Here is a 27,393-nt window from a genome sequence, read left to right on the forward strand (position 1 = left end):
GAGGCCTCGTACATGCAAGATTTTCATAAAAAGCTCTTGTACTCAAATTCTACCATTTTTAGATTGGTACGAAGAATAAATGAAACATATAAGTAAAAAAATGATTTTCCATATATGAAAGGACAAGAATGTATGGTGAAAATATAAGACATAATATGGGGCCATCAATTTGAGCTTTTAGGCCACGTCAACATGTTGTAGATAGAGTGAGTGAGTTGTAAATCCAAGTTAATGAGTAGGTCAAACATTGAAAGATCTTGTCAACCCACTTCATCTCCATCTCATGCCTCTAATTTCAACTCCCACAATATAAAATCAAATTTTGATCAATTGTTAAGTTTTATTGACTTTTTTTAATTGTCCGGTGTAAATAAATATTTGGAGAAATACGTTTTAATTTGCCCCCTAAACTATTTTTAATGTAATATATACCCTCCTAAAAAAATAAATGTGAAACTTACCCCTTACAATTAAATTTTTGGATAATAAGCATTGTTCTTTATCACAAATATTTTAACAATGTATAAATTTTGAAAACTCAATACTGAAAGTTTGAAAAATTATGAAGTTGGAGGCTAAAAATTAAATGTGTAATTCCAAGTCAAAATCAACACCCTACTTGAGATACCGACCCAAGAATCACAAGTTTCCACAATCGCACTTTCCAGCCAGGAAGCTCTTGACTTCTGCTTCTTGGGACAATCATCCTACATTTTACACTCCTTTTCAAGACCTTGGCCGGCTACATAATTACCTGTAAAGTGGCATGAAAAGATTGAACTATAGTTCGGTTTACTATTAGGTATTTTCCTTTAAACTATGAAATGTTACGTTCCCAAGGATCAAAACACAACAATGACAGTTCAACATGGGAAAAACCATAATGCTAATGCTGCTCAAATATTATACTAGAAACCACATGTTTCACACGCTAATCAACAAGCTAGAAAAAAGCATCACACTTTGACAACCACAACACCTTCACAAAAATTGTGCTCAACTTACTTATGCACAAATATGGCTTCTCCTGGTCGCCCAATGCTTCGTGTATAGAAATTTTGATAAGTATGAGTACGTACATACCTTCTCAGGTGGCGAGAGCCGCTTCATTATAGGTTTCTTTGATATCCTACATACTTCTCAACTCATGTTATATCATATATGGATGCACATACAAGGATATGAACATATACAGATAGAAGAATATGTTAAACATGAAAAATATGAGGTTTGATACCATTTGGATGCATTAATTAAAACTAAAGAATTTTATGTAGATTGAAAAGTATTATAAATTAAATCATTTATTAGTTTACGTAAAAAAGAATGACATTGTGATAAGAAGGCAATTAAGCTATAACTATATACCAAGGGTATCGGATTTATGATATTTTTAATTTCTTTATACTCTTCTACCACATAAATTTGTATTTTATTAATGCGAAACTGAGGCCCTTTAACTAAATGTGTGTCAAAGTGTTTGATATGAGTTCTATTCAAAATAATATTTTGCACCACTTTTCAAGTATTAGATACATATTCGAGGAATAATGCGAGTACAACACATTTTTAGAATATATCAATGCATTATAGTCCTCTATCAATAGGGTTTTGTTTTCCATCATAAGGGAAATGTGTTGTTGAAGCTAGTTTCCAGACTGCATTTTTATGGCACCTCTCAAGATTAGTTTTGCTCCAAATTATTTCAAAAGACTGTATAGTAAATTCAATTTCATCACAAATAGAAGAGTTTTATTTCACAAAATCAAGTTTTTTGTGGTTACATTTGTTATTGCTTCATTGTGCATCAAAAAGCGTTATGTTAGAATGTGATTGCGATGCAACAATTCAATCAGATTCAGCACCGGCCGAAAGTAGTTGTGAGCATCAAACTACTGGCCACACGGTGCTCATTTTCTAGTCATTCAAAGGCACCCCTTCAGACTAGGGTAACATCATTTGACTACTACTTCAACCACTAATTGTAGATATAAATTTGATAGATACAACCAATTAAAATATAATTGATAACGACAATTATGATTTGGTTGAAGATCAGAATGGTTGGTAGGACTATCAGCATACAAAGCTGCAATAGAAGTTCATTGAAAGCATCAGATAAGCCAGGGATCATACCTACTGATCAGCCTGGCACCTCTAGTGATAACAGCTACAGCTTGCCACAGAACGCCACATTAAGAGTACCAACCATGCAGTTTATGCAATAGCTGCTGCAGGTAAAGCAATGCCGTCACTGAATAAGTCCCAAAATAGATATGAAGAATCGCATAAAATCTAAAAGGAGCAACTCAAAATAGATAAACAGAAATTTGAGAGAAATGGGGTGTGTTTACAATTTGGTAAAAATGACTAAACCGAACTGAAACCCGAATTCAGTCGTATTGAAACCAAACTCAAAAAATTTAGTTTGGTATTCAGTTTTCAGTTTTATGAAACTTTGGTATCAGTTTGGTTTTTAGTCTAGTTTATCAAAACCATACCGAATACCAAAAAGTATTTTTATATACATATTTGTATCTTTATTAATTATTCTGTATATTATTTTTGCTATCTTGTTTATGAGAAATAAAAACTTTCAGCATTGTAGCTCTTCTCCACTTCTTGCAAAGTGAATAAGAATAAACTCAATCTTTTAACAGAAATATACGATCAAATACCATTGGGGTACATCAAATGAAAGCTAAAACTTCAACAAGGACATAGAAACAATGACAGGTGGACTGTTGCCTCATGACCAACTCCAACAGGCTAAGAATCTTTGTCCGACCATACATATCCAACTTTGGCAAACAGATCTCTGGTTCTTAATGAATCAGCAGAGTCATCAGAATCTCTCGCCGGGCTTCCCATCAGGCACATCAAGCTTAGTGCTGAAGGGGTATTGACTACCTTTTTACTTGCATTAAGTGCATTCCTATCACCATCTTGCTCAGCCGCTTCAAAACGTAATTAAGCAGATAAGGGGTGTTGACCCCCTTCTATTGCATATTCTCCAATAACGAGTTATCATTCCTTGTGGATATTAGAGACACATAAGTAGAGAATTAAAATTGCCCCAGAGAATAAGCTCTTTCACAACAGATCTGGAACACTGACTTTCCAACAGAACTTCTGATGTGTATGTTAACATGTTTCACTGTAGGATGGGGGAAGAAACAGAGAGACTTAACAAAATGAAAGAATGTCAACATTTGCAGCTGTTCCGCCAGGCACAATGTTCTGCAAATCTTTCTCTAAACAAGATGCAACCTCAAGCTTCAAACTAAAAACAACTTATAGTAAGAGCACAAAATTATAGGGTCTAGTTAGCAAATACATACTCTCGCCATTATTGTCTGGGAAGGTACCGAATACTTGACCTGGCTATATCACAACCTAAGATGCTATCTACAAGAATACAAGAAATTAGTTAAGATCAATTTACATACTTGACCAATATATGCAGTTTTTATTAAACCAAAATTATTGTAAAGTTTGGACGACTCTAAAATACAAGGAAGATCCGAAAGAGAGGCAGCAAAACCAGTCACTCGTCATAAGAAATCTGCTAGTCCTTCCATCCTTTGAAACAGTCATCATATAGTTCCTAAAATCAGGCAAACAAAACTTCCCCTAAGGAACACTTCTGCATACGAGTAATGCAAATCTGTATGGTCATTTGTCAACGTGATATGCCTGAATGTCATTACATTTTTCAATGCCGATTATGCAATGGCCTAGGATTGAAGTTGAGGGAGTAATTTATATTGTATGTGAGGTACTGCAACTCCAAGTCTGTAGTTTATTAGTGCATGACTCTTAACTCAAGCAGCATTAAGGGGTAAGCTAGATAACTCATGTGACCATGCACTCCTTTTACATCCAAATTCGAAACCTACACTTTTATTACTCAAAACATTTGGAAAAGGATAGCAATAGTAAAAGCACAAAAGTGTAAAAAGGAAACACTGGAAAGAGAAAACATATAAGCTTAAGGGAAAAGGACAAATCCAAAGACTGGCCTCCAAAGGCGAGCAATAATTGTTTAAGAGCTGCTCTGTCTTTTCAACAAGCAGAACTCTGAGTATAAATTGCTCGTCCACGCCCCTTTGCTTCCTCTCAACAATTTAGTTTGTGAACCATACAATACATAAACAAGGAAGCACATAAGAGTCAGAAATGCAATGCAGTATGTAGGATCCATTTTACAATAGTATAAGCTCCTAAAATTGCTTCAACCAGAATAAACTTTTCTACACTTTTTGGTTGTGCATATAAATTATTTCAGTTCAATCTATTTTTCTCTCATGGGCTCTCTACAACAATCACTTTAATACTTATGCACATAAGTCCACTTACCCCAGGCTTCAATCTGTTCAACTTTAGGTTATATTAGGAAGTATCTAGAAAATTCATTGCATTTCTAAAAAAATATATGGCTTAAAATAGTTCATAGCAGCACGAACCAAAATTAAAAGGAAAAAATGAACAAATTATTGCATTAATGTTGCAGTTCCCATGAATTCCAAACACGAACAGTTAGAAGTGTAGAATAACCCCAAGGATATAAGCTATTAAAGTAACCCCAGGCTCCAATAAAGATAACCAGAAAGTTGATTGCTGGTGTTAGAACACACATATCCATATAGATAATCAAGGAACAACAACTGTCGTGCATCATCAAAGATTACATGTACTTCTTTCTTATGTGTGCTATGCACATGAGGTGTTCGACAACATAACCTCCAACAGTATTGTCTAACTGCTCTAATGCTGATAGTCCAACTAAAACTCCATCGAATCTAATTGTACGGACAAATTCCTGAACAAAAGTTTCTCCAGCATGAACTCGCTAAAAACTTCAAAACTCAATAAAGTAAGCCCTAATTCAAATTCCTGGTTGAGGCAACATCAAACTCAAGGCCTACTTAATTAGTTCCTTGTTTATTTTTTTCTTCAATTACCTCAAAATGAATTCACTTACTTCCCCAAACTTCTATCCATACCCTATGCTACTGGAGCGAGAGAAGCGACGGTGGATGAGAGTGGTCCGCCGCCGGGGAGGGAAAGGGAGGCGCTGCGGGTGGTTTCTCCTCAACTTGACAGAAATATATACACGTACTACTGTGTCTTCATGAACTCTGCACAACATGAAAATTTTCACTACACAATTTTATATTGATGGCTAAAAGTTTGTTCAACGATCGATTCAAGTTTATATAAATGATTAGCAGTTGCTTTATACTAAAAATTACACGACTGAAAAAAAATTTGTATTTCGTATATAAAATAGATTAAGAATCAAAATATTAAGGTTGGAGCCATTGTAGACCTAACTTGATCCATATTTGTCTCATATAAGGATCAGTAATTTTCACGTCAAAATTGACAATAAACAAAAGAAGGGCGAAATAAATATTAAAATCATACAAATTATTTTTTTCAAATAAGTCTGAGAAATTATTCACACGAATTAAGTATGAAAGTGCCGCAATTGGAAATGTTCGTTCGAAACTTTGCCATAACCAAACCAAAATGTTCGATTTAGTTAGGTAATAATCGAATAAATTTTGATTCGGTTCAATTTTTTTCGAACTAAATCGAAATACATAGATATATATATATATATATAATAAATAATATATTTTATAGCTTATTTGTTAAATAGTAATTATAGCCAATTAATGACTAATAAAAACCATATATTTTATAACTTATATTTTTTAAAAAAACTAATTATAGAGATTCAACGTGCTATGACAATTAATATATATCGTTGTACATGATCTCGCTCTCGTTGCTATAAATTAGAAAATTGTTCGTTAAATATATTGAAGACATAAAAGTTATAAATTACCCATAGTTTATCAATTTTTAACATTAAAATTTTATTTTAAAATTATTATATACATTTTCAATTCGATATTTATACGTTATGTGTATAAAAATTAGTTTTAGATAAAAGAAATTATTATAATTCTTATATACATAATATGTTGAATAAATTTAAAAGATAAAAAAAAATTAGAATAGGAAATTAAATCCATATATTGCCCTTAATAAAGGAAATTGCAAAATCCCTCCACATGAGTTCCAAATCGCTCTGCCTATAAATTACCCTTTGCCCTAAACGCCACCAAACAACGCTTTACTCTCTACTCCGCCCGTCGGCTCTCTCTCTCATTATCTCCGCCGCTGTTTCTCACTCTCTCTGTGCCCGCTCTGTTTTTTCAGGTAGAGATTATCTCATCGGATATTGGGTTCATATGCTTATTTGCGAATTTGTACATGTGTTCGTATATGATTCCATTAGGGTTTTTTTTTTTTTTTCCATGGCTTGTTGTTCTTGTTATTTCTTAGATCTGTGTTTCCTAACTGTTTTATGAACCGGTCGCTTGTCATTATTTGGGGAACTCATGTTTTGAGAAGCTGCTTTAGCCCTTTTAGGTTTGTAATAATTTTTTGGGGAATTTTGTAACGGACGATTCGCATTGAGCGTTGGGTATTTATACGATTTGGGTGTGATATCTAATGATGGAGCTGCAGACTTCTTCGTTGGTTTTCTTATTTTGTCTCCATTTGTAATGGAAATTGTTGGTTTGCTTATTTCTTCACTTGTTTGTTTTTACTGCCTTTTTTGTTAAGTTTTTGAGTTTTGATTTTGTCGGAAATGGGTATCGAAGAACGAAATGATGATTAGAATGTTTTGATAGCTGTTATGATGGCTAGTTATCATGTATTAGCTCTACCTGATCGTTCTGTATGTTTCCGACAATCTCTTTTATGTATTGCTTTATGCCTTTTTTGAAATTTTATTTTTAATCTGTTATTAGATCAGAGAATATATTACTTCGTTTGATCAGTAAAAATGAGTAGTGATATATGGCTTTAAAGCCTCCACGAAAACTTCTAGCAAAGTAAATAGTTTTGGTTATGTACATGTATAAACTTTATATATGTACATGCATACAGACATTACATGATGAAGAGAAAAATACAAAGATTGCCAATGTGATGGCAAGAACTGTGTATTAGCTCTAGCTGATAATTCTCCCTATGCATTTGTTTCATCTATTTTTAATACTCTCCAAGTTTTACAACGTCGAGTGTATGTTTAATGATTGTTCCTTCCTTCTATACTTGCTAATTTGTCTAATCTATGAGAAATTTGGACTTGTTTAGTTTATATTCATCCACCTGAGTACTCGTTTTACACATAGCCACATAGTCATTCTTTTTGTATTTGTTTCTCTTCCAATGATTTTTCCACACTGCTGTGTATTGGAGGCGTTGATTATGTGGTTCTGAATACTTGCAGTGACCAGGATTTAATTCTTCCAAAATGAGGGGAAGAAGTTACACCCCTTCACCACCAAGAGGTTATGGTAGGAGAGGCAGGAGCCCTGAACCAAGAGGACGCTATGGTAGAGGAGATGCTCCAACTAGTCTTTTAGTGCGTAATCTTCGCCATGACTGCAGGTGACTTAAATATAACTTTTTTCTGTAATCCTCATGCATCTAGGAAGCTGCTTTTTCTGTTCTTTCCTCTGCCTTTGCAAGTTGATAGCACAATGAAGCACATCCAAAAAAATTCCAGAGTTGCAAGTTCAAATTTTGGATTACCTGAAACCTACTAAATTATACAATTTCTTGGCTGTTACTACCATGTCTTGGCAATTTGTCTTAGCAGTCTCTGTTGTTATGCTTTATAGACTTGTTCCTAGGTTGGTGTCGTGGTTGACATATATAAGTTGTAAGCATGATATCTTCCGGTTTCAGTTATTTTTTGGTTCCATTGCTTAATTGAAACTTGGGCCTCTTTTTTGATTTAGTATATGGTTTGTCCTTGACTTTTATATATGTTGTCACATTATTGTGCTGATGAAACTGAAAAATATAACTTTACACCCTCTGCACCATTTTGAATAGGCATAGAGTTTTAGTTCAGAGTTGATAAAGTACAATTTCTGGATATTCTCAGTTCCTCTCTTGAAAGTTGTAGTAGGTACTCAGTGAGTTCACATCCTTAGAAATTGTCATTTAAGAACAACACACTCTTTGTGGAAATTGCAAAAGGCAAGTATGAAAAAAGAAAAGAAAACAAAAATATACTTTTAATGGGTTGATTTGCTGTAAACAGGCCAGAAGACTTGAGGAGGCCTTTCGGCCAATTTGGCCCTCTCAAGGACATCTATCTACCAAGGGATTATTACTCAGGGTGAGCTTGTTTAAACTGATGGTCTATCCTTTAGTTTCTTTTCAGGTCACTTTTGCTTTAATGGCATGGAATTTATTGCCTTAGTGTTGTTTAATTCTGTACTTTTTAGTATTTTATTGTTTAATTCTGTATGATTTAGTATTTTATTTTCTTAATTGGAATTATTAATTAAGATTTGTGAGATTTAGCAGTGAAGTAAGAGTTGTGAAGACTTCAATGAAGTATTAAGAGTTCAGTTCACACATTCTAGTAATAAGAGTTCTCTTGACGTCAATCAAGTAGTAAGGACTTGAAGATGATGTAAATGGTAATGAAGATTGGAAGAGAATCTGGTTTGAATACAATGAGAAGAAATCAAGATTTCAAGTCTTGAAGATTTTCAAGTCATCTTAAATTTTCACGCAGAAGGTCAGCTGCCATGTGCTTGCTTATGCGCTTATCGTGGCCTTCCATTTATTTGAATTATTTTCAGCTATTAATTTGATTAGAGGCTGTTTTGTAATCCCGAGGCATTAAGGTGGCACAGGTTGAGTGATTTATCTATTCTTTCCAAATGCTGACTCGATTAATGTTTTGAACTTCGTATACGATTAGTGGGAAGATTTTGGTTAAAAACAAGATATCTTATAAGGTCGATGACACTTTACCCAACCTTCTGAAATGTGAGGATAGTCTTCTCTAGCCAGCACATTGTCCTCTGCTCACTGTGCTCAAGTGTATTAACTTTATCTAACCACCTAAAATATTTTTACAATTATCATTGAATCTTTATATTGTAGTCTTTGAGTTATTTTTTCAATTTATGACTGACTTTTAATTCCAATTTTATTTTGCCAAAATAGGTTTGATTTCATAACATAGTATTTATAGTGTTTTACGCTGTTAAGTGCACATATTTTGAAAGTTGGGGAAAAGTGCAACTAGCTGAGTTATGCATGGTGGTAGGGGTCTTTGGTCTCAGTTTACTGAAGTTGAGAGACTATCTACATATTTTGAGAGGTTAGGCGAGGAAGTTTATTGACCTAGAGAAGGATTGGGTGTGTGTGTCTGCTTTTCCCCAAAGATTTCAATTGCTATAAGTTTCTTTTCAGACAATTTATTTGGGACTGGAATTATATGCTGACAGCATTTTCTGACTGAAGGTTTTAATCCTTTGAACAGCCCTTTGCCTGGCTGACTTCTATTAGCTTGATTCGTTTACTTTCACTTCACTTCATTGACTGTATCTCTTTACCTTCCAAACTATATTTTCTTTCAGTGAGCCACGAGGCTTTGGGTTTGTACAGTATGTGGACCCGGCTGATGCCGCAGAAGCCAAATATCAGATGGATGGTCAGATTTTTCAAGGTCGGGAGCTCACTGTTGTTTTTGCTGAGGAGAACAGGAAGAAGCCCACTGAAATGAGAGCCAGGGAACGAGGAGGAAGGTAAATTCTGTTTGTATATATGACCTTGTGCTTGTATTGCTGTTGATTTTTATTATGGTTTCATCTGAAATTTGGACAAAAACAAAAGCCCTACATGTAAGTATTTGATAAAGAATCTTCCACAAACCTTATTCTGCTACAAGTACCTACAAGTACTATGGCAAACTATAAGGTTTTATCAGGGAAAAAAATGATGTGTGCACAGGTTTGCAACCAGTAAGCCATTAGATCATGATAAGTTGTGCAACACTACATTTGTGTTATAAATTGTTCCCGTAAGACACATTGCAACTTGTTTTTTCCTCCTTGATTGGTTTGGTTGCAGAGGTCGTGTTTATGATAGGAGGAGGTCTCCACCACGATATTCACGCTCTCCCCGATATTCTCGTTCCCCTCCTCCACACTATGGGAGGTCTCCGTCTCGCAGCCGTGATTATTACTCTCCTCCTAAGAGAAGATACTCGAGGTATGATATCATCTATCTTTGTACTGCGTTGCACATTTTATTTCTGATGATTGATTTACCATCCATATATAATACTGAAATGACAGACATCCTCATCATGTGCAAGGATGTGGCATTTTACCCACTGATTATCAACTTTTCCTTGGTCCAATCTGGTATCCTGCCCAATTCAAATTGTACCCGAAATGCATATCATAGTCGATAACTGCTTGATCATTCAGTCATATGCTCTACCTCTACCTCTTGATCCATTACCTCTGTGTGAAACAATGCATGTAAGATATTCAGTCATATTCGACCTCTCTTCTATGCACTAAAGTTGCTACTTGGCACTATTAATCCTTACAGGTCCGTGTCCCCCCGTGACAAAAGGTACAGTCGAGAGAGGTCATATTCACGTTCTCCAGCGCGAGACCATTCTCCGCCCTATAATGGCCCGAGGAACCACAGTGGGAGCCCAGCGAGAGAACGTTCACCATATGGTTCAAGGAGCCGCAGCCAAAGTCCAGGTCGGGCCCGTTCCCCAGTCCGTGCTCGGAGCGCAAGCCGCAGCAGAAGCAGGAGCCCTTATCCTGCAGAGTACCCAAAGGAGGGCAGGAGGGATAGGTCTCCCAGCCAGTGAGGACCAGCACTGGTTTAAATGGGAAAAGAAGGGGTGTTCTGTTGTGTATTATCTTAACTTCTCTAAAGTTTCGTAGTTATCTGCCTTTGTACGGCTATTGTTGTCTGGACTTGAGAAGTTTTCCTAATTCTGTGATCTGGATTGTGGGATTATGCTTTGACTAGCATTTATTTTGAAGTGATTACGAGCTTGAAGTGAAGTATGAAACACTGCTACTCATTTAAATATTGTGATTAAACATTCTTGAAATTAATTTAATAAATCAATCCCAATAAATGGCATTTTTGGCATGCTGAAGTTTTTGCTTTTATAGGGAAAATAATGTATAGAGAAATTTTGCAAGTTAAGTTGGGAGTTTCTGAATAGAATTGGAAAGTGAGTTATAAAGTATTTGTAGCTTTTAGTTTAAATTAATTTAATTTAAATCTATTCAAATACTCGTTCCAATTTTTTTTGTTTTTAGCTTATTTTTATTAGTAAGTCGATAAGTGTTTATGAACACTTCCTCGCGAAAAATAGGAGTACTCTTCAGTTCCTTGACATTCGGTGCAGTAGTTTGATCAAATATTTGTTGGATGGAAGCTAAAAATGTACTCATCTTTTATTTCCCTTTTTAACTAACAAAAACTTGTAGAAATAGTAAATGAGAGTGATGGATTTGGGTTGCATTGAGAGGGAGTATAATCTCACATGCCGCTCACTAATTTTTTCCTTTATTGCAAAAAGGCCCCGCTCATATTCATGAATTTCACTCCAGTACAAAAAGTGTTATTGCAAGAGGCTGTGTGTGACAGTTGAATTTATTTGCGCTTTTAACAGAACTGATTGACATGGGCCTGAGCTGAAGTTCTGTTAAGATGAGCAGCAGCAGCAGCATGATGATGATGATGGCCGCAGGAGGTGGAGGTGGCGGAAGGGGAGGCGGAGGCGGAGGCGGAGGGCGGTCGTGGCCTTCGACGACGTCCGTTTCGGCTTCCGGCAAGAGGATACAGAAGGAGATGGCCGAGCTGAGTATGGACCCACCCCCCGACTGCTCCGCCGGACCCAAAGGCGACAATCTCTACCATTGGGTCGCCACTCTCTTCGGTCCCCCAGGTGCGGTACGCTTTGCTTCGGTGTTTGTACCCTCAACAGCTTCTCTCTACCCAGCTGTTCTATATGTAGCTAAACCCACTTAGATAGGTTAATAGTTGTAGTAATAGTATTAGCATCTAGCTCTGCCAGACCTTCACCTTACTGTGACTACTTCAGTTTTAGCTGAATTGTAGGTATGCTGTGGATTAGCGGACGTTTTCGGTATTGTTTTACAACCCAACCCGACCACCCCGACCACCCACCAATCTCAACTCTGTTTGTCTTTGATTATGGAAGAAAATGATATCAATTAGAGGATTGTTGTATCCTTATTTAAGTCAAATGTTGTTAATCACATAGACATGTCCTTAAGATTGTACTGTTGGTTTTAGTTTTAGGAAAGCAATTTGCTGTGCAACGTGTTTGGTTCCATGGAGAGTAATGCTCGTTGATGATGCTGTTGTGTTGGTGCTTATAAGGTCTTACGCATTTGGTGGTTGTCTTTGGTGTCTTGATATTTGCGAAGATGGTTGATTAGGGATGGGATTGCTTGTTCGTACAACTCAATTGACTGGCAAATGTTCCCAAGTGGTAATGTTCCAATTCGGAGGCGGTGAATAAGTTTGTTCCTGAAAATTTGTTACCAGCTTGAGAATCTTGGCTTAATGAAACTGAGACACGAACGTTAGGTATAATATATATGTTTTCACAATTTTAAGGATTTCCCAACTTCAACTTTGGTTTCACTTTAATCTTGGGTTTAGATGGATAGATCAGTATCTAACCACATTTACCCCTTCCTTTTGGCATTCCTAACCAGACTGCCCCTCCCATGGAGAGAAAAACCGAGGAATTCATTTATATTACTATTTCAATTACATTGACTAAAATTGTTATTTTAGAATATGTAGAAGTTTGTAGGAAAATATTGGGTGAGAAAGAATAAAGTCATGCGTAATGCTGATTTCTCACTTAACTTAATCTTTTCTTGTTTGGAAAGGGATAATTACCTTCGTATTTGCTTCTTTTTTCTTTTTCATTTTCACTTGCTTCTTTGTGCAATACACAACCTAAAATATGCGTATGCTCGTTTTGATCTTATATTATTTATTCAGATTTGTTAAGTGAGAGTAAGAGCTTGCCTGAGAGTTTGACCAATCTAACTGAGTTCCTTTCTATTCATTTTGTAGGGACACCTTATGAAGGAGGCATATTTTTCCTTGATATAACATTTCCCAGCGATTATCCTTTTAAACCTCCCAAGGTAATGCTGTGCAGCTTACAGATCAATAAAATTTACTATACATTCTAGCTATGGTTTATGCCCCTAAATGGCTGAAATACCCTCATTTAACATCATAATCTGTGCCATAGCAGAGGCATTACTGTTTCATATTCATGCAAGTAAAAGTTAAACTTATGAAATGCCATTAAGCGTTAGCAGTTAGCAAATGTTATTTCTCATGTTGTTTCCAGCTCTCTGATTGCACCTTCTATTCCAAGCCTTCTATATGTACTTCCTCCGCAAAAGTTTCCAGTGCCAGGGTGTTTGGGGGATGAAGGTTGGATATGTAGATTTTGTTGATGAAAAAACATCTCAATTATAGTTTTGATGAACATGCTTGTAGGCTTTGTTGATAGAAAAATCTCTCATATAGATTTGATGAACATGCTAATTTTAAATGGATGCTCTGCACTTGAAGCTTGAGAATCATTGTAATATGCTGTTAGTGCATCTTTTGTTTCTTGTTTATTATGCTTAGGTCTGTCATTGTATCTCTTCTTTTATTTCTGACTTTTGACTTCAGGCTTGCAGGTTGTATTCAAAACTCGAATCTACCATTGCAATGTTGATTCTGCTGGCAATGTTAGTCTGGATATCCTGAAAGATGGCTGGAGTCCAGCTCTAACAATCTCGAAGGTGCTGGTTGCTCTCAGATCAATATTTACCAACCCTGATGCCTGTAAGTACTTCCAACTTTTGATGCATTTCTGTTCTCTGTTTTGACTGATGAACAAAATGTGCTGAAGATAGTCTATCATCTTGTTTTGGTGTGACACTTTATTTGTGGGTTGCACAAAGATATTTGCTGAACTATATCCAGTTCATTTAGTTGTCTTGTTGCAAAGCTGTAACTTTCTCAGTAGGATGAAACACTTGACTAGAAAAATAGGTTGTTATTGGCAGTCTTTTACACTTCAGCTTGTTCTTGACAGATTCAGGAGTACACTGCCCTATGCTTGCTGTCTTCTTTGCAATGATTTTTTAATGCAGACGTGCATTGTTGATGTTTCTGATAAACTGGTTCTTGCAGATAAACCCCTTGTTCAAGGTATTGGCCACTTATACTTGGCTGACAGGTCGAAGCATGATGAACTGGCTGCAGAGTGGACTCTACGATTTGCAAGGTAACTGTAGTAAAGTTGATAAACCGATCCAAAGGTGCAGCTATGATCAGGCTGGAAATTTTGATCATTCCAAATGTGAACTGCAAATCAAACCAAGCAAGTTGTTACTGGCCATCTCCCAACTTGTGCCATCACTCTGATTACATATTGCAAATTGCTACTGGCCTGTAACGTAGAGCTTTTTATTTGGTAGATCTACATAACTTTCATCTGCGCATGTAACAGTCTAGTTGTAATATTTCATGAGTACTTCCCAAATTTAGACCTCTCAAAGGACTTCAATCTTGTGGAAGTTGTGTTATTCGAGAAATTTTTGGTCAATCAAAATAGACAAGAACATGATGATGATGTCATAAAGTCAATATCAATATTATCATATATGTGGTTTAACTGTATATATATTCACTTGAGTGATAAGACATGAGCTTTCATATCTACACTGGATTCTGCAAGTTGGATCATATATTTTATTGATTATCTGACAGTGCCCAAGTAGTCACATTTCTAGCGTAGATCTAGAGGAAGGAGGCTTTGATAATTTGGAGTATGTTAATACACCTAACTCTTACACTGAGCTTGCTCATGTTCTTTATTTTTGCTTGAGAGCAAGTATATGCATTATTAGAAGAAGAAAAAGTAGTTATGAGGGATGGGATTGTTTTTCCTTGGTTTTTGTTACACAAGTGATTAATGACAAAGGAGGAGCGATGTCCCGCAATCTTAATAGGACGCTCCCCAGTTAGGGCTAACATAACAGTAAAGAGGATTGTGTCTACACCTTGTGCTCTGCTCGGGGTTTTTATATTTTATTTATTGTAATTTAATTCAAAGTTTAATTACGTCTGTATTAATATACATGTCAAGTCATACATTTAGTTCATCCAATGTCTTGGTCAGGATCTACATATACTGTCAGTATGTATCATATCGACATTAGTTTTCACTAAGGATAATTATGTTTATACCTCTTATCTATGGTCTGTTTATATAAATCACCTCTATCTTATACATAATTACAGAAATTATCCCTGATAAAAAAAAAATAACAATAGTTTGTGTAATAATGCTAAAATTTTTAGAGGCGTGTGTAACTTTTTTCAAAAATTAAGTTGTGTTTTGTGCAAGTGATATTGTTATTTTGATGAGTGTATATGTAATTATTTAAAAGATACGAATAATTTGTGTAAATAGATTATAGATGAAGGGTGTGAATATAATTATTATTTTCAATTATTAGACAATGATGATGAACAATGGGTGGAGATTGGTGGTTGAGAGCAATAGACATGACAAGAAATGTGTGGACGTGGAGTGTGAAAAAGTGGGAGACGAACCACAAACTCCACCTACCCTGAGATTTAATGTAGCTCTCGCTGCTCCTAATAATAAATAAAGGGTTGATTATATTTCTCACCCTCCAGATTTGCAGTAATTATATTTGAAATTTTACATCTAACTTTGAGGTTTGTTTTCATTTAATATAAAATATTATAAGGGCAAGTTACATAATTATGACAAATTTCAAAGAAGGTCGTTGTAATTTATCAAAAAATAATTATCTTATCAACCCTCAAATTACTTCATTTGATATTTGGGCTCCAAAACGGTAGGCTCGAGAGCCACTTGTAATATTTTTGTTATTAAAATTGCATTTAGTACATATAATGCATAAACACAAATTTATAAATTTATCTACTAGTCCAACAATTATTTATTAACATCGTAAATAAATAAAATTTGAAATCAAATTGATTGGTATATTTTATATAGAGAGCATCAAAATAAATATATCATACTATTGATAGTTAAGAATATTTTTATTCATTCTTATTTAATTTAAAGGATCATAAGTAAGAGAGGGGGTAAGTAAAGATTTATTTGATTTCGGAGCATAATTAATGAGGGCGATATATAATATATTATGCCTACTCTCATAAATGCTAAAATTAGTAGGTGCGAGTCGAAACACGACTTTTAATTCTATGGATTGGATCGGGTCCGGGATATGTCGTGGCTCTTGTCCCTGCACAATCTTTATTTAATATATTTAATTTGTATTTCACACACGTATTTTTATAATATAAATTACTTTTTTAATATAATAATATTTTAATAAATATTAATACATAATAATTTCATTTTATCTTCTTTGTCAATTAATTGAAGGAAAAAGAAAAATTTGACTTGATTTAGCGGATTAAACTCACAAAAATGTGGGTGGATTGGATGCGGGAAGGGTTAAGTTTCGCTTTCAATTGGTGTTAGAGTAGGGTAGGAAAGCTTGTAGCTTCGACCCAACCCATTCCGTTGTAGGTTTTCAGGCCTAATTTTTACTAGTTTTTCTTAAAAAATTAACTGAATTAAGCATCGTATGGGTATAACTAAAGCTTTACAGTGTTATTATGAAAAATTGTATCTTACAAGAAGGCTTGAAATCATTAGACCTGATTCAAAATTCATAAGAGGTAAAGGATTTAGTTTAATTCAAACTCTCTTGTGAAAAAATAAATAGTGATTTAGCTCCTTATATTTTTTAAAATACAACAATTTACCCCCTATGATTTATTAAATAAAGCAATTTACCTCCCTATATAAGAAAGTAAAGGAAGGTAAATCGCTGTATTTTTTTCATAAAAAAGTAATGTGTACATTTTTAATATTACGGGGATAAATTACTATTCACCCTGAGATTAGGTGATGGTATTAATTGAAATCAAACCTAAAAGTATGGAACGAGATGAGAGCAATTTTGGTAGGCAATGAATGGCAGATGAACGAGGACGAAAAGTTGATGAGGAACCAACCTAAACTCCCACTCCACCGTGGAATATAATATTCGCGACAGCTTGGAATTTATTAGAAGAAGTCTTCTAACCAAAAGCTTAAACTTTTTTTTGTAGAAAAATAACCTCTCTAAGCAGTACTTTTCGTGATATATCTTGGAAGGAACTGGCACAGAGAGAGAGAGAGAGAGAGGAGAGAGAGAGAGAGACATGGGGAAGAGCATTAGTGAAGTGGGAGTTGAAGATATGGTGGGAGCTGGGCTGGGTCTGGAAGAAGCCAAAGATTTGGAAAAAGAGCTGAAATATGCAACCATTCATGGGTTCGGAGCCAACGAGGTGTGGCGTCTGATTACGGCTCGCAAGCTGTTGAAACCATGCCACCCTCATGCCCTGCATCAGCTCCTCTACTACTCGGTCTACAGCAATTATGATGAGTCCGTCAATGGCCCCCCTCTCTACTGGTTTCCTTCCATGTAAGTCTTGCTTCTATCACACAGACACACAGTCTTGGTGAATGAAACAGTATTTTGCTTCCTTGTGTTCATTTATGGGCTTTGAGCGCTTTTCTGCTTCTTACATTGTTAAAGATGCTGCTCTTTTTTATTTTTCCATCTTTCATCCTGGAGCTATTATCAGACAACAACTAGTTTGTGAAACTGACGAGGGTCTTTTTACTATGCTTGTGATTCTCTAAAAACTATTTTTTATTTTCCTCTTTGTTCTCATGGGAACTTCAAATTGTACAAGATTAGCTTGGCTTGAACAAATTTGAAATTTTAAGACGGGGTATACTGATGTCTTAATAGTAGACCTTACTCTGCAGGTGGTGATGCAGACATAAGTAAGAAACTGGAACTGCCTCTGTTTATCTGTGATTGTTTGCAGCTAAAAAGAGTATGATATCAGGGATAAGATAATCGAGTTGTAGAAGAGCTTCACATATGCTAGCAGAAGTTGAGATGTATTGCAAGTAATCTGGCCGAGTTCAGTACATTCTGAACTTTCAAGTGCAATATAATTTAGGCAAATGAGAAGTAGTGTGTTGTTGTCATGTGACAATATCAGATTGTGTTTGACAAATTATGAGTATTTCCATGTCGACTTTGTGAAAATTTATATATTTTTCTTGTAATCATTTGATCAAAATGTCTTTGAGTGTCAGACATCAGTCCAGACGTACAAATTTGGGGCGTCTAATGGAATCTCATGGTCCAAGGCTATTAGGAGGGTCGTACAAGGACCCCATTACAAGTTTCAGACTATTTCACCAGTTCTCTGTGCAGCATCCTGAGGTAAGGCCTTATTTGCTCACTCGAATCCTATCTGAAGAAACGGCATTTGCCCTCTTGTTTCAAACAACTTTTTGGTGTGTTTTTCAGATATACTGGCCAATTGTTCTGAACAAGCTCCACGTTCAATTTACCATGCCACCAAAATGTATTCTGGACACCTGCGACAAGTCCAAGCATGGCGGAACATGGCTGCCTGGTGCGGTGCTAAATGTTGCTGACTGTTGTCTTAAATCAAGCAATTATTTGAAGAATCGAGATGATAGTGTAGCAATAGTGTGGAGGGATGAAGGCAGTGATGATCATAATGTCGAATGTATGACACAGAAGGAGCTCCAGGAACAAGTAATGTATGCTTTGACAATTTGGCTTAATCCTCATTGTTTTGTCATAAATTAAATGGGAAAGCTCAATAACTATTATTGCTCAAAATGTACTTTTTGTGACATTACAGTGAATTTCATTGATAACTAATGAATGGCTATTCAAAACTAAGGTTTAGTGGAACGTATTTGCTGCAAATTTCGAGACTAAGGCATTGGTTATTGTTAAGTAATATTTTAAATATATCTGTGACAAAAGCAGAGCTAGTAACCATTCTTTTCTACTTTGAGCAGGTTGGTAGCAAATGCACTGGACTTGATGACGTTCAGCAAAGGAGATGCTATTGCCATTGACATGCCCATGACAGCCACTGCAGTCATTATTTATTTGGCGATTGTACTTGCAGGATTTGTAGTAGTATCAGTTGCTGACAGCTTCGCACCAAAGGAAATTGCAACTCGCTTGCGTATATCACAGGCAAAGGCGATTTTCACGCAGGTAGCTAAATAAATATTTGTCTTGGCTTCTATATACCAGAGGTAGATAAGAGGGGGATGTGCTATCACATGGGGGAATATGTTAATTTATGTATTGTTGCTAGAATTGCATTAACATGGCTGGTGTGATGGAAAGGAAAAGTTTGATTTATTATTCTGTTGTTTTGATATTTGTTCAAATAGCTGAAAGACTTATTTTGCAGAATCTGAATCCATCAAAATCGTCAGTTAAATATGCGGCTTTAGACGAGTTGAGCAGAAATCTCAATTGTAAAACCATTGTTTTTAGTCAAGATATTGGTCCTTAACCCTGTGGAGCTCCACATGCATGCATTTAAACTAGAGCATTAGCACTTCGGAGCTTCCTTGCATGGCATGTTTATTATTTTATTTTGGAAATTTTCTAACCTCCAAGTAATTCAGGATTTTATTGTACGAGGAAGACGAAGATTTCCTTTATACAGGTAACGCATGCATTTTGGGTTGAATGTTTTATAATCCAAGTAATCACTATAAGCATGTCTAAATCATTCATAACAGGAGAAATGCTTCTACATATGAATGATCTGCTAAAAACCATGTCAGATTGGTCCGCAATTTTTCAGTAGAGCCCCTCCCTATGTGCACTTTTCTTTCATCCCTTGCAAATCATCTTTGTGAACAATTGCTCTGCTTTTTTCTTCTTCTTGAAAGTGAATGTATATAAATATCTAAACCTCTTGAGATCCTTACATTTGCTGACTTGTAACTGTGAGGTTATGATCTTATTGACCCATACAGTCGAGTAGTAGAAGCTGCTCCTGACAAAATCATAGTCATTCCTGCAACTGGGAAAGATGTCGCTGTTCAACTGAGAAACCAAGATTTATCATGGACAACTTTTCTGTCCAATGCATATCGCCTGCCAAGGTAATATGAAGATTTTTGTCTGAAGGAAATTTAATATGAAACAGTAGAAGATCAATCAATAACATATATCTGAAAATTTGCATTTTCGTAAATCTCTGGCAGACCGAATTATTATTCACCAGTTTACCAACCTGTTGACTCTGTCACCAATATCCTATTTTCATCCGGCACCACAGGTTGCTTATTCTTTTGCTCAACCTACTCTAAGTACATCATTTCTTCTGTGACATTTTGTTTTTATACATGAGATGTCTTTTTCACTTTTCAACAGGAGAGCCAAAAGCTATACCATGGACTCAGCTTTCTCCAATTCGTTGTGCTGCTGATTCATGGGCACATCTTGATATCCAAACTGGAGATGTCTTTTGCTGGCCAACAAATTTAGGATGGGTTATGGGTCCGATTTTACTCTATTCGTGTTTCCTGTCTGGTGCAACTCTAGCTCTCTATCATGGTTCTCCTTTAGGCCGTGGTTTTGGAAAATTTGTCCAGGTATCTTCTTGCCAACATGTTAAGCTAGCAAGAATTGTTTTCTTTTGTATCTTAAATCCTGGGATGTTACATAATTAGCTTTCTCTTAGTGTGTCTGCTGTTATGTTGTTAGTTGTAAATGTTAAGAACATATGCATATTTTCAGGGTTAAATTACAATGACCGTCCTAGAAAGTTTGGGTGATTACTGACCCCTTTCCTTTTCAAATTATGAAGGCTTCCCTTCTTAGTCTTTGCATTTAAAGAACCTTAGGTAAGCTGTTTCCTGAGATTAGATGCAAATAATTGCTTTCACTTTTAGCCAGTTTTGGGACTAGCACCAAAATAACTCTAAACAAGTTGTCCAGGGACTTTTAGTTGGTTTAAAACCAGCTCAAAGGTCCCAAACTATAAAAAAATTCTCAGAATCAAAGCACAAAACTTGGAGCTAGCCCTGCTTCCTATATTATTTTAATACATAAAATAATAAAATATCTACTATCAAGACATGGTTTGATATTTATAGTAAATTATTGTCTCCTCATAAACAACATCAAACATATATTTCTTCATTTTCAACACTTCTTAACCATTGCCGGAGCATAAATACATTTACACTAACTTTTGTGTCTTCAAGAAACACTACGAAACATCATATTCGTTCACTTCAACACTTTGCAACCATTTCCAGAAACGATACTGAGCACCAGTCACTTTTCTGATACATTCTTTAAACCCTCCAAAACTTAATTTTTCCGAATCATTAAAATCAACCCAAAAACAACTCCAGATGGCCTTCGATGTTCCTAGAAACAGAACATCAACATCCCCCTAAATGTATGCACATTACAACTTGTTCAAACGGAATGGAGTGGTATGTAATCATCACAGGAAGTCCCAGAGAAGATCATTGTAGTTAACCCCAACTTTTACTAATGATCTCGTCTGACTGTAGCTTGCATTTGACTGACTTCCAGGATGCAGGAGTCACTCTTTTAGGAACTGTTCCTAGCTTAGTGAAAGCCTGGAAGAACACACATTGCATGGAAGGCCTAGACTGGACACAGATAAAGTAATACTTGGATCAGACTTTTGATATTCACGCACACTTTGCATTACTCAAGGGCCGACTAAATGTATACACGGACTGCAGGTCGTTTGCTTCTACTGGAGAAGCCTCCAGTGTTGATGACGACCTCTGGCTCTCATCCAGAGCTTTCTACAAGCCAGTTCTTGAATGTTGTGGAGGCACAGAGCTTGCATCGTCCTATATTTTTGGCAACCTTTTGCAACCGCAGGCTTTTGGAGCGTTTAGCTCTGCCACAATGAGCACAGGCTTCGTTATTTTTGACGAAAATGGGGTCCCTTATGTAAGAATTTCTCTATGACTTGTTTCGCACGAATTTGGTTTCTTGTTCATTATGATGATTTGCATTTAAGCACCTGCCAAATTATCTGAGTAATGTTATGGGGAATTACTTGTACATACCTCTCTTCTTTCTAATTCCTTCATCTGAAGAAAACCTTACTCATTAACTCACTTTTTGAATTAAATACAGAGTAAATCTATCTCTATGTTTCAGGATAGAACATTAACATCCATTAATTTCTGTATATTACGACTTCTTCTAACAGAATGTGGTGATATGTAAAATATTATGAATCACTGATTATTTTTGTGTGACAGCCAGATGATCAACCCTGCATAGGTGAAGTGGGCTTGTTTCCTCTTTACATGGGGGCAACTGATAGATTGTTGAATGCTGATCATGAGGAGGTTTACTTCAAGGGTATGCCAATGTATAAAGGAATGGTATGCTCTTCACTGACTTCATAACTGTTGTTTTACTTAAATTACATCCTTCGATGAGAAAATGAAAAAAGAAATCAAATCCTTGAACCCTTTTTCTCACTTATGTCATGTCGAGGTACTGCAGAACGAAGAACAGCAAAAAGAATCAAGTGGCACAGACAACTTTTTTGTCGCTAATTTCAGACCAGTCATTCGATTATTTGATTAACTAATGACTGAATTGTGTTTTCTTCTGTCAGCAACTTAGGAGACATGGCGACATCCTTAAGAGAACTGTTGGTGGATATCTGATGGTGCAGGGTAGAGCTGATGACACCATGAATCTTGGTGGGATTAAGGTATCTCATTCTCCTAAACTTCACTCACTCATTTCATCATCTTCTTTTTCCCCCCTCGTTGTGAAGCTGCTTAGGCATATATACAAAGAATAAACATGAAAAATTCCCATGATGTCTGTAAAGAACAAACTTGCATGATATTGGTTGTTTTAGGTGAAGTCCTCGAGTTATTACAGTCATGGCTAGTTAAGATTGAATTAGTTAATTATGTGTTCTGCTTCTGTACACACAGACAAGTTCAGTTGAGATTGAGCGCGTCTGCAACCATGCCGATGAAAGTGTCCTGGAAACAGCTGCCATCAGTGTAGCACCAGCAGATGGTGGCCCTGAGCAGTTGTCCATATTTGTGGTGCTGAAGAAGGGATTCAGCATCAAACCAGATGTGCTAAAGATGATACTTTCAAAAGCCATTCAGACCGACCTCAACCCTTTGTTCAAGGTTTGTATCCTAAATTGCAAAAGTTTCCCATTTGGTGATTTTATGGATTTTCTACAAGAAAATGATGGTAGAGAGTTATTATATTCTCTGGAGCAGGTGAGTTTTGTGAGGATCATCCCAGAGTTTCCTCGAACTGCGTCGAATAAGCTGCTGCGGAGAGTGTTGAGGGATCAACTGAAGAAGGAGCTTCAGATACATAGTAGAATATAGTTCCATCTGTTTTTGAGAGGATGATTTCCAGGTCGTTGTATTATTCTGTGAGCTCATGGATGAAACAATGGATAATAAAAACTTTTAAGGGAGTGCGTGCTTGTGAGATTTTTCTCATGAAGTATTCTCCACCCAGGTCTGGTATCAGAAATTTTTCAAACATATCTCAACTACATTTCACTACTCTGGTCAAATTTTTTATTGCCTGCTCTTTATATTATCATAAACCGGTGCAGCTTAAAAAACTCAACTGGTGCCTCCAGCCATGCCCAAACCAGACCGCTAAAACATAGTGATCAGAGCCAATTTCACTGAGACACAGGGCAGAAAGTCGTATAGCATCAATTGTGTACTAAAGAACTTCAACAAGAAAGTTTGCAATCCTGTGTCTCTGGTGGACTACTTCATTACATCAATGGATAACACAGCCGTGTTTGGTAGTACAGTTTCGTCTCTCAAATGTGGCGAAAAGACTGATCTTAAGAGCCCCAATTTGAGGAAAAGAAAATGAAAGGATAAAGCCACAATTCTAAACTAGTACAATAAAAAGAATGGATATTACATCTCCGTCAAAAGAATTGGTTTTCCATTTCCAGTGATGAAGAAATAAGGTCAAAGAGAACCAACACGTATTAATCAAGCCCATATCATCAAAACTGAATATACTATACTGCCATCAGCTTATATGGAAATGCTGGCCAGATAGTATTTTACAACACTTACAAGTGATCCCAGGTGCCTCTTCCGCACTTCTCTAAACTAAATTTTACACAGGTACTCTTTTTCCACGATAACGATCAAAAAACTGCACAGAACAGAGTTTGAAACACAGATGTCATACGTGCAACATGATTGTGCATACAGATAATCATCATTGCCAGAGAATTAAAAAAGTATGTTTTATTGTATAAAGCAAATTAAGAGCTCCAATTATCATGCAGAGTAAAGCAGCTTACTGTTGAAAGATAAAAACAATAATCAGGATTAATATTCTAGAGGCCCCAACTTGCAGTTTCTGACACAGGAAACCTGTGCTGGCAACAAAATCGATCATCCATGAACAACTTACTAACTGTCCCAAGTAGCATTACCAGGATCTGCCATTCTACTTTGTGCATTTCCTAGGATTATATGGAATCCCTGACTAAGCTCAGCTTTATTCCTAAGCCCCCCCCCCCTCCCCGGAAAAAAAAAGGAAGAGAAATTTTCATCTCCTTGATTAGCTCCAGTTTCAGATAAGGATGAAATGTCTACTGAATTCTGATATCATGAAACAAATTATCTAGATATCAAGTTCTTTGGGTCATCTCCAGACTCCAACTAATGATTTACCAATCCCATTATTGTGAAGGCAGTCCAGCCAAATAAGCAAAACGCCACTGCCGATGTATTGGATATATCCATCACACAACTATGAACTCTCCAGGAATTTTGGAGACATGTCCCCTTTTGCTTAAGTCAGTGTAATGAGCAAATAAAATGTTTTTTGAACACTGAATGACAGCAGTCAAACACCAAAATGTGATCATCAGAACTTTAGATAAAATTTGCTCAAAATTATGAATTTATTCAGCCAGCAGAATTCAGAAGCATACTGGACTTAAAAGCAAAAATAGTGTAGATTGAACTATATGAACTCCAAATCCTCGGAACACCTGAACGGCACATATTATGTTAACAAAGTGCAAATCTTTTTAAATCACCCCCCTGCAAAATCCTATTAGGTTAGGCTATGTCAAGTGAAAGCTGGATGCCTCAAACCGTGCACATCCACAGGGAATGATGACTAACAACTTTTTCCGCTGTTACCAGATTTTAACAAATTCCATGATTCCACCTAGGTTCTATAAATCAGAATGGATGGATCTGAGTGGCATTAAAACATAGAGCATCAAACTAATTACTACAATATACAATATGTGAGAGCAACCATACCGATCTAACAAAAGGTTGTTGGAACAGCCAACCAATAACAGGCATCTTCTGCAGAAAAACAGCCAGTGTGGGCCAGAAACCGCTGCAAATAATAAACAAAATGTTAAATATGCCTTATGGACTAAGATTAGGGAAAATAAACAAACGTTAAAACAAATAGTACAAAACCTGAATAGTACAACAAATCCATATGCCTCAATGATCATTCCGATTATGGGCCATCCAATGATGACCAAGAAGAAGCCAACACCAAATGAAACCGTTCCCTACAATCAATATGGGGGGAAAACCAAAAATTCATAACAAAACACTAGTAAGGAAGCAATAGATCTTCAGTAAGCAAGGAAACCTTAAAATTAGAACGTTTCATAAAGAACTGCATTGATGACTTGAGGCCAATGGTTAATGTCACCCCCGAGAAGAAGAGGATCTGTTTGGATCGAATGAGACAATATTAGCAAGTGAGAGATGAAAAGAATAATTTTCAAAAAATTATCACCTACTACAAACTATACTTACATTTCCCATTGCAAGTAGTCCCTTATCGAAGAAGAAAATTATCCCCAAAAATGAAAAAAAAACTCCAAAACCCGTCAAACCGAGTCCAATTTCTGTTTCATTACACCAAATCAAGAGAGAAGAATGAAAAACCGCCTAGAAATTTCATCTTACGAATTTGATTTAAAAGCATCATTTCCATAAATGGATACCACAATTGTTGCATAACAAAGAAAATCACACGGCAATAAACAACTCCCAAGGAAATCAATCTCTTCAAAAATGAAAATTCTTCCACAGAATTTGCTGATATATTGACACAAAAGCACATGACAACTTAGATTTTAATTACTCATAGAGAAAGTAGAAATTTATCTACAAACCGAGAAACAGGCACAGCACAAGTAACGTCAAAAGATCAACCACACTTCACAATTCACCAAATGATTCAATTTCAAATTCTGCTCACAGCAAACACATTTTGCCCAAAGGCACACACAAAGGCGGAATAAGATAATGCACAATTATTCCAAAAAGAGAAAAAGAAAAGTGGCTGACGAAAATGGAATTAACTTACTCTTACGATCGTTCATCTCGAAGGACATCATCTTTGCAGCTTAAATTCAAGTACAATATCCCACGATTTTTACCTTAAACTCGGAGCACAACCCTAAACCACTGCACAAACAAAACAATTATGAGTCAATTTAACAAAAAAAAAAAAAAAAACACATCGAGTAAATCCTCAAACCACTCCTTCCCTCTGAGATATTCAACCAAAAATCAAAGAGGAATTACAGTTTCAGCACAAAACATAGTTAAACCCAACAAGATCTGCGACATACCTTGTTTTCAGTCTCCTGTAAATCAAAGATTTACATAAAACAAAAACTCACGTACAGTACATATGCAAACACACGCATACACCAGGAACTAACCAGTAATTATACGCGAGGAGCAGAAACTCAAAGCTCCAACTTCGAAGCGAAGCAAGCAATTGGTATTAGCGCGATGACGTGATCTCAATTGAGATGAAATTACTGCGCAATCGGTCGAACGCGGCCGAGTTGACTCTTTAGGCTGACTCGCTGTTGGATATATCCACTATTAAAAAAAAAATGGGCTTTTGAATTGGGCCCATCCCCCATAGCGGTCATATTGGGCTTCTTGAATTGGGCCTATCCCTGCAGTTGCAGATTGGGCTTTGAATTACTTATTTTATGCTTTACATTATACTTGCACGAGCACCATAATCCATATACATTTTAAATTTTTTCTATATAGAAATTCATTTTTGTGTGATAAATATTTCTATTTTTAAAAAACTTTTATTTGTGATTTATGTCATATTTTTAGGAGCAGCACAATGATATATTCTTTTAAATTTATAGACATATAGTATATTCGAGCTCAATTGAATTTAGGGTAATTATATCTATTTACACAAATCATGAAAAGTTACACATACGTCTACGCCGTTAGAGTGAGTGCGCTTTACTAATCTAATAGAAAGTAAAGGCTCTAAGCTCCGCTCCTTCGACTGATTGTTCGCATTGGGTTCCGGAAGAATAGTCAAAGAAAGGGAAGGAGACGCATAAGGAATTTTAGATAACCTTGCCTACGGAATGCGCACATGAATCACTCTTATATAAGGAGTATGCTTCTAGTTCAAG

At 36.1% G+C, this 27,393-nt stretch overlaps 4 protein-coding genes and 1 long non-coding RNA gene across 11 annotated transcripts; 3 read left to right on the top strand and 2 right to left on the bottom strand.

Moving 5' to 3' along the window:
• On the bottom strand, positions 480-5,300 carry LOC105170599. Of its 5 annotated transcripts, none has more exons than XR_002287772.1 (3): positions 3,342-5,300; positions 2,137-2,228; positions 480-754 (listed from the first exon to the last, which is right to left on the bottom strand). It is a non-coding gene; the product is annotated as an uncharacterized LOC105170599 (long non-coding RNA). The 5 variants fall into 5 exon arrangements; XR_002287769.1 differs by having other exon boundaries at positions 2,137-2,231; XR_002287771.1 differs by adding an exon at positions 1,084-1,129 and having other exon boundaries at positions 2,137-5,300.
• On the top strand, positions 6,079-10,916 carry LOC105170600 (serine/arginine-rich SC35-like splicing factor SCL30A). Its single transcript, XM_011091428.2, has 6 exons — positions 6,079-6,234; positions 7,319-7,479; positions 8,141-8,218; positions 9,477-9,644; positions 9,970-10,110; positions 10,459-10,916. The coding sequence occupies exons 2-6, from the start codon at positions 7,343-7,345 to the stop codon at positions 10,730-10,732; spliced, it is 798 nt and encodes a 265-aa protein (XP_011089730.1). The 5' UTR covers positions 6,079-6,234; positions 7,319-7,342; the 3' UTR covers positions 10,733-10,916.
• On the top strand, positions 11,120-14,542 carry LOC105170601 (constitutive photomorphogenesis protein 10). The gene is made up of 4 exons (XM_011091429.2): positions 11,120-11,827; positions 12,997-13,070; positions 13,623-13,770; positions 14,122-14,542. The coding sequence occupies exons 1-4, from the start codon at positions 11,590-11,592 to the stop codon at positions 14,217-14,219; spliced, it is 558 nt and encodes a 185-aa protein (XP_011089731.1). The 5' UTR covers positions 11,120-11,589; the 3' UTR covers positions 14,220-14,542.
• LOC105170604 (probable acyl-activating enzyme 18, peroxisomal) lies at positions 16,998-23,462 on the top strand. The gene is made up of 14 exons (XM_011091432.2): positions 16,998-17,471; positions 18,161-18,290; positions 18,378-18,637; positions 18,905-19,109; positions 19,532-19,572; positions 19,889-20,017; positions 20,120-20,193; positions 20,289-20,509; positions 21,465-21,559; positions 21,641-21,857; positions 22,175-22,300; positions 22,540-22,638; positions 22,871-23,077; positions 23,174-23,462. The coding sequence occupies exons 1-14, from the start codon at positions 17,209-17,211 to the stop codon at positions 23,285-23,287; spliced, it is 2,181 nt and encodes a 726-aa protein (XP_011089734.1). The 5' UTR covers positions 16,998-17,208; the 3' UTR covers positions 23,288-23,462.
• On the bottom strand, positions 23,672-26,792 carry LOC105170603 (vesicle transport protein GOT1). 3 transcript variants are annotated; one of them, XM_011091430.2, is made up of 7 exons: positions 26,659-26,792; positions 26,298-26,398; positions 25,742-25,833; positions 25,572-25,652; positions 25,391-25,488; positions 25,223-25,304; positions 23,672-24,092 (listed from the first exon to the last, which is right to left on the bottom strand). In XM_011091430.2, the coding sequence occupies exons 2-7, from the start codon at positions 26,326-26,328 to the stop codon at positions 24,054-24,056; spliced, it is 423 nt and encodes a 140-aa protein (XP_011089732.1). In that variant the 5' UTR covers positions 26,329-26,398; positions 26,659-26,792; the 3' UTR covers positions 23,672-24,053. The 3 variants fall into 3 exon arrangements, with proteins under 3 accessions (XP_011089732.1, XP_011089733.1, XP_020552550.1); XM_011091431.2 differs by having other exon boundaries at positions 26,566-26,759; XM_020696891.1 differs by lacking the exon at positions 26,659-26,792 and adding an exon at positions 26,519-26,538.

The sequence above is a fragment of the Sesamum indicum genome, linkage group LG9, assembly GCF_000512975.1.
Source record: "Sesamum indicum cultivar Zhongzhi No. 13 linkage group LG9, S_indicum_v1.0, whole genome shotgun sequence".
Taxonomy (NCBI): Eukaryota; Viridiplantae; Streptophyta; class Magnoliopsida; order Lamiales; family Pedaliaceae; genus Sesamum; species Sesamum indicum.

What these genes read in the sequence shown, in the direction of transcription:
- LOC105170600 (XM_011091428.2), top strand. Translation starts at nt 7,343, where the DNA reads ATGAGGGGAAGAAGTTACACCCCTTCACCACCAAGAGGTTATGGTAGG. An exon ending in AATCTTCGCCATGACTGCAG is followed by an intron (nt 7,480 to 8,140) that starts GTGACTTAAATA and finishes TGCTGTAAACAG; the next exon opens with GCCAGAAGACTTGAGGAGGC. An exon ending in CCAAGGGATTATTACTCAGG is followed by an intron (nt 8,219 to 9,476) that starts GTGAGCTTGTTT and finishes ATTTTCTTTCAG; the next exon opens with TGAGCCACGAGGCTTTGGGT.
- LOC105170601 (XM_011091429.2), top strand. Translation starts at nt 11,590, where the DNA reads ATGAGCAGCAGCAGCAGCATGATGATGATGATGGCCGCAGGAGGTGGA. An exon ending in ATCCTTTTAAACCTCCCAAG is followed by an intron (nt 13,071 to 13,622) that starts GTAATGCTGTGC and finishes TCAGGCTTGCAG; the next exon opens with GTTGTATTCAAAACTCGAAT. An exon ending in ATTTACCAACCCTGATGCCT is followed by an intron (nt 13,771 to 14,121) that starts GTAAGTACTTCC and finishes TGGTTCTTGCAG; the next exon opens with ATAAACCCCTTGTTCAAGGT.
- LOC105170604 (XM_011091432.2), top strand. Translation starts at nt 17,209, where the DNA reads ATGGGGAAGAGCATTAGTGAAGTGGGAGTTGAAGATATGGTGGGAGCT. An exon ending in CTCTACTGGTTTCCTTCCAT is followed by an intron (nt 17,472 to 18,160) that starts GTAAGTCTTGCT and finishes TTTGAGTGTCAG; the next exon opens with ACATCAGTCCAGACGTACAA. An exon ending in GTTTTGGAAAATTTGTCCAG is followed by an intron (nt 20,510 to 21,464) that starts GTATCTTCTTGC and finishes ACTGACTTCCAG; the next exon opens with GATGCAGGAGTCACTCTTTT.
- LOC105170603 (XM_011091430.2), bottom strand. Translation starts at nt 26,328, where the DNA reads ATGATGTCCTTCGAGATGAACGATCGTAAGA. An exon ending in GACTACTTGCAATGGGAAAT is followed by an intron (nt 25,653 to 25,741) that starts GTAAGTATAGTT and finishes CGATCCAAACAG; the next exon opens with ATCCTCTTCTTCTCGGGGGT. An exon ending in TGAAACGTTCTAATTTTAAG is followed by an intron (nt 25,489 to 25,571) that starts GTTTCCTTGCTT and finishes TATTGATTGTAG; the next exon opens with GGAACGGTTTCATTTGGTGT.